At 40.1% G+C, this 6,291-nt stretch overlaps 1 protein-coding gene across 1 annotated transcript in view; it reads left to right on the top strand.

The window, feature by feature from the left end:
• Positions 1–6,291, top strand: part of MORC1 (MORC family CW-type zinc finger 1) — a 193,941-nt gene that overhangs the window by 162,916 nt on the left and 24,734 nt on the right. The window contains exon 25 of the mRNA XM_045286149.1: positions 3,379–3,525. Within this exon, the coding sequence (XP_045142084.1) occupies positions 3,379–3,525 (147 nt within the window). The remainder of the gene's footprint in view (positions 1–3,378; positions 3,526–6,291) is intronic.

Genomic DNA, 6,291 nt, shown 5'->3' with positions numbered 1-6,291 from the left:
GTGGCTTTTCCATCGAAACCTGTTTACTATGAGTGACCCTCCTGGTATTTACAATACTGGTGCCATAGCTTCCAGTATTATAGCAACATGCAAGTCACCACATTTTAACAAAATGATAAATAAGTGGTAGTAACTTAGACCCAGTTTTAAGGAATACAAATTCTGTGTTCTTTGCTTAGGAGAACAGTGATTGAGAACTGAGAAAAATGAGAACAGCTTTTGTTTACTGCATTTGATATCCAAGTATTCACTCTAACATTCAACTCTGATCACTTTACTCTTCTACTCAAAATAAAAATGTCTAATGGATTTCATAAATATCTAATATAAAACTTTTCATTACTTTTAAGGTAAGTTACACACTCCTCAGTCTGGCATAAATCCACCTGATAGTTTTCCCCCTGCTTCTTTTATTAGCCCTATTTTACTTTCCAGAGAATCCAGATTGCTTATAATTCTATTTTACCCCATACTTCCATTCCTTTGCCCACAAGACTTCCTTTGGGTGAATGCCCTCTGCACTTGCACACTCTAACACTCTTTCACTCTCCAAACATTGATCCAAGTATTCTGTTCTTTATAGTCCTGATTGGTCTATGCTTACATGCTCACAAAAGCATCGTGTAAATGATCAGCTCATGTTCCAATTTGTTCAGCTTCAGTACTGATTTGGTAACTGCTATGTGAAGTCCCTATGATACAGTGGTGGTCCAGTGGTGCCTACTTGAACAATTCTCTGTCTTCCAATTGCATAATAACTAGGGTAGGGCAGGTGCGACCTTATCTTAGCTTCTTCTTATATGGAGCCTCAGAGAGGTCTACTCTAACCAGTTCATCTGGAATGATCCATTCCATTTTTAAAAAGTCACAATATCAAATTATCCTTTTATTTTTTTTCAGAGCACTCAATACTATCTGCAAGCATCTTTATTCATTTATTTCTCCTGCCATTTTACACTCTAACTTTCTTATTTTCTCTTATTGTTTGTTTGTTTCTTCACGAGAAGGTAACTCACTTTTGGACAGCAGGAATTGTGTCTTTCTTTCCTCTGTAACGCTAGTGTCCAGAATGACACATGACTGATGATACCTTAAACAATGTTCGTTGGTTGAATGAATTATGCTGTCTCTCTCCCACCTTTTCTCCAAAGCTTTCTCATGGTCAGTGATTTCACCTACAGGTATTTATTGAAACTTGATGCAGAATTTAAAATTCATTCAACACTTAATTTAAGACACCTGTGTAGATTATTTTATACTTCATTTTTAGGGTTTTCTAGGTTTGCGTTTTTTTTTTTTAATTTTCCAAATCACTGATGAATTGTAAACAAAAAGAGGTTTCAAAAAGTGTATGGGAAAATGGAATTGAAAGAGAATGCATTTTTTTCCACCAAATATCCTTCAAATATTACAAATGTTAAAGTACAATTGAACTAGAGCAATATGAATGGAAGGCTGTCATTAAGTTCAGTACTCATGGATATAATAAAGATGATCGTAATAGTAACCATCAACAGTAACAATAATTAAATACTATTTGCTGAACGGATCCCCTCGGTGGTGCAAATGGGCAGCACACTCTACCAAAGACTAGAGGTTCAAGTCTACCCAGAGGCACTTCAAGAGAAAACTTGGACATACACTTCTGACAATGCAGACTTTGAAAACGTACAGAGCATACTTTCACTGTGATGCGCATGAGCTCTCTGTGAGTGGAGACTACTGGATGACAACTTTGTGTTTTTAAACCAACGCCTTTCTAATACTACAGAATGAGTTAAATTCCCCGTATATTTCCTTTCATCCTTAGCACAGATCTACGAGGCAGGCACTATTATTATTTGATAAAAGAGACTCTGATGCTCTGGTGTTATTCAATTTTATCCCTCACTTCTAATTCCAGCATAAATTGCTGGCATTCCTAAAATGGCAAAAAGAGGTTTTTTAACTTCTTCAATAAAATTTTAGCATGAAGGAGGATAAAATTAACAAGCATTCAGACGTTGTGCAATTATTCTTTAATAGACAATTAAGCATTAGTTTATAAAATGCTTTTAATCTTTTTTTTAAATCTCAGCCTAAGCTATACAATATAATTAGTACCAAAGAGCTCTTGGCAGTAAAAGTATATGCCCTCTTATATCAACTATTATCCAATTTTTAAAATGCCTGTGTTGCATAAACATATGGACATTAACATGAAAGGATTATAAAACCTCCTATTATTGGACAAAGCCCTTATAATCTGACCTCTTCCCATCTACCCAACTTCACCCCCATATTGTCCCCAGCCCCAGGGTCTCCAATCCTGAGCCCTTTGGGCATCCTTAATAGATGATACTCTTTTTTGCTTTTACACTGTGAATTATTTTTTGCAGGCAGTGTGTGTGTGTGTGCCCAAGGTATTTTAAAGTTTTTACTTTATGCCGCACGTGGCTCTAAGGGAGGCCTTTCTTCAAAGTAGGGAACAGGATCTCTGGGATGCACGTGGACCTTTGGAAGCAGGTGTGCTTCCCCAAACCCACTGCCATCGAGCCCATTCTAACTCCCAGCAGCTCTCCGTAGGCTTTGTCGCTAGAGGCTTCATCCGAGCTTCAGAAATCATTAGAGGAGCAGACCGCCTCTTCTTTCTCCCCAGGAGCAGGAGAACAGCAAGCCTGTGCTTCGTCGTCCAATGCTTACCAGGCAGCGTCATGAGGCTCCTTCATAATTGTTCAGGGTTCTTTAAAAATCACTTATTTTGTTGCTGTTATTGAGAATATACATCGCAGAACATTTACCCGTTCAATTGTTCCTCCAGGCACAATTAAGTGACATTCTCTGAGTGTTACGATGATTTTTCACCCTCTCTCTCTGAGTTTTACCTCCCCCGTGAACCTTATGGTTCTTTTATTAATCTTTTGGGTTATTGCTGCTAATTTGATCTCCTAGATGCTGCTAATTTGATCTCCTTAAAGTGTGTATGAGATTACCCCACCTGATTCTTGAAACTTTCTGATGGCAGTGTTTGGTCTGCGTAGGTAAACTCCAGTTGTCTACCCATGGCCACCAGACTCTGCGTCATCGCCTTGCTCCCTCCACCCACCTCCTTTGAACAACCTTCGGTGATCCGGGCTCCCTGATGATTACGCTTCACCTGGAATACCCTTCTTTCTGTCTCCCAAGCTAATGGGGCGCTTTTGTTTGAAAGTCGCCTTGGCAAATCAGAGACGAGCGATACATGGTTCCCACTGATCACCATAAATGATCATCAATTCTATTTAACTTTGGTTACCAGAAATCTTGAAATAAGATTTTTCAGGGATACGTAGATTTGCTTCTATTGAAGGTGATTCCCACTTTGGAACTTTAAATCTCTGCTTGTGTTTTTTGGCTCAGTGGGATGACGGAAGATTCAAAGGCAAAGCCTGGATGCAAAGCTGGGGTTCCTGCACATGGCGATCGCAACGTTGCTTCTTCTCCGGCAGAGTCTTTTCCAAATACACCTTTCCAAGAAACAAAGAGAAAATTGATGTCTAATTTAAGGTAAAGCTTTACTAACATATTTCCACGTGTTTTGTTGAACTTTCTAAGCAGTGACCATTTAGGGCATCCCCCCCAATTGAGTGGTAATGGTATTTAGAAAATTCAATAGAATGAGTTTATGATTTGTCTTCGAACAACACTGTTTAGATATTATCATGGGTTAAATGTCCCTTGAAATAGAACTACAGTTGTTAATAGTCTATTGCTAAAAGGCCCAGCAATATAGTGGATGTTATTCCTCTACTGAATATAATAAAGAATTCTTGGGGTATTTTGTGTGTGTGTGTGTGCCACACAAAATCTCTCATGGTATTTGTATGACCTTTTAAAAAGGCTCTTTGTAGTTTTAGATACTAAATTTATTGAGAGTAATGAAATTTTACTGGTTTGCTCAATGTAGAAGATTAACCTTTGTGGATGCGGTAATTTGAGGAATTTAGATGTCTCAGGCTGAGTTCTCAAAGGAGAGAACACAGGACGGAGACCGAGTCCACGATCCAAGGCATTTCCAGATAGACTCAATGTAACAGGGCTTTGCGAACAAGTCTGTGAAATCAGTTCAAAGTGGAGCTTTCTGGACCAGGTGTCCTCTCGAGGAATAGAACAGTGGCATCGCTGAGTTAGTGCAGGAAGTTTGTGTTATGAACTTGGAGACTGTGAGGGGCCAGTGTGTGGTGAGACTCAGTAGCAAAGAGAACATGGAGCCTGGCCCAGCTAGAAGAGTATTTTCCTTGAGGACAGCAGTGGACAAAATATCCGTGAAGAAGATCGTGGACAAAGAGGGAGAAAAAGCAGAACAGAAGACAGAGAACCAGTCCACGGTGAAGATGGGCCTCTCCTCATGCCGCAGGTTATGCGTAGCCAGTTTGGGAAATGAGAGTGTGGGAGCACAATGCTGCAGTGCCTCGAGATTTACAGAAGCCGGTGTGGCACCATCCAGGGCTGGGGGGCTAAGCTTTCAGAGTCATGGAGGTCCCACCTGTCCATCCCCTGGAGAAAGTGCTCTGATTGTAGGCAGGGGGATCCACCGTAGACTTTGCATCACAACCTATTTTCACTAATGATACTATGGCTACAGAGACAAGTCTTAGATTGAGAAGTGAAGGTAGACTCCAGACCACCAACTTCTGACCACCAAACGTACCGTGGTGCTTGGGTTACCCAGTCTACTCTGGCCTGGGAACCGGGCAGAAGCAGGACAGACCTCAGTGCTGTGCAGATGCAGTTGGACAATGGCCACTTGTTATCTAAATGAAGAAGGGATTCTCGCCCTAGTCTCCCATCTGTTCGGTTTTTCCAGCAACAGTATTTAATTCCCTTAGCTTTGAAGTTGGATAGACCTAAATTTGAATATTGGTGCGTAAAGTTCAGTGATTAAGGCAAATCACTCAAGCAGGGCAGTATACAGTAAGTTACGAATACATGCGTTTCTATATAATATCCCCGAGTGGTACACATGTGAGACACATTCAGCCAATAAATAACTAAAGGATTGTTAATTCATGTCCACTGGAAGCACTTCAGAATAAAGACCTAGTGATCTACTTTTGAAGAAAAAATAAAACAAAACCAAAAAGCAAAAACCTTTGAAAAGCCTGTGAAGCCCAGTTCTACTCAGAACACATATGAGGTTACCATGAGTTGAAATCTCCTCTAGCAACTGGTTAAGTGGTACCTGTGGAATTCGTAATACATGTGCAAATAACCTTTGAAATGTGTGGTTGTCGCCACTAAGGCCTTAGGTCCAGTTACAAAGGCATTGCTGGTGGCGCGGCTGGGTGAGCATTAAATTGCTAATCACCGAGATGACAATCCAAAGCCACCAGCTGCTTCTTGACACAAAGACCTGTCACTTCTCACTCTTTATTAAATGTGAGTCTTCTCCCATGTGTGTTTTATCCATTATCTCCTTACTCCCTCAAACAGGAGACTTAAATCTTTGCTTTCTGGTCAAGGTAATTGGAATTCAGAGGAACCAAGTAGCACGCTCAAAGTTGCACCTGCAATCACCTAGACAGCTGCAGAGGACAAGCCTCACTTTAAGCATTTCCTTACTGAACCCTGATGAGACCTAAGGAGACTTGTCCTAGTGCTTGAAAAAGATGTATTTGTCTCTTGAGTAAAAGCAACAACAACACATTTACCTTTTTGTCATTTTTGTGTGGCTGTTGTTGTTGTGGGAGTCCTGATGATGTCGTGAGTTACACGTTGGGCTACTACCCGAAAGGTCAGTAGTTCAAAACCACTATCTGCTCCATGGGAGAAAAATGAGGCTTTCTACTCAGTAAAGAGTTACAGTGTTAGAAACCTACAGGGGTAGTCTACCCTGTTCTTTAGGGTTGCTATAAGTTAGGCAAGGAGTGTGTGTGTGTGTGTGTGTGTTTTGTTCTGCATCTAAATATAACATTTCTATTGATTTAATGAGTTACATGTGATCAATAAAAGGATCACATGATTGGGTGTCCTTTCTATAATGGGGCTTCAAAAAAGATTAAAATTACCCGCAAGCCATCTTTCTAATAAACATGTAGCATTTCTGCTGCTTGAAATCACCACACTGTTATCAACCGAGCACTCCGAAGTCCAAATGTGTTGATAAAATAGTAGCTCTTTTCTGCAGCACCTTGAATTTTCTGGGGTGATTATTTAATTTTTCAAAAGTCAGTGAAAAAGAACCTTATATAGAGAATGTGAGGTTCTAGCTGGAACCATATGAGATTTTCATTTTACCAATTTTCTATTTTGCCCTTAGCAATGTATCGTGTG

The sequence above is a fragment of the Echinops telfairi genome, unplaced genomic scaffold, assembly GCF_000313985.2.
Source record: "Echinops telfairi isolate 266 unplaced genomic scaffold, ASM31398v2 ScPeMD7_6;HRSCAF=24_0, whole genome shotgun sequence".
Classification (NCBI taxonomy): domain Eukaryota; kingdom Metazoa; phylum Chordata; class Mammalia; order Afrosoricida; family Tenrecidae; genus Echinops; species Echinops telfairi.
Note: the sequence above shows the minus strand (reverse complement) of the source record. Positions and strands in the feature narration are given on the sequence as shown.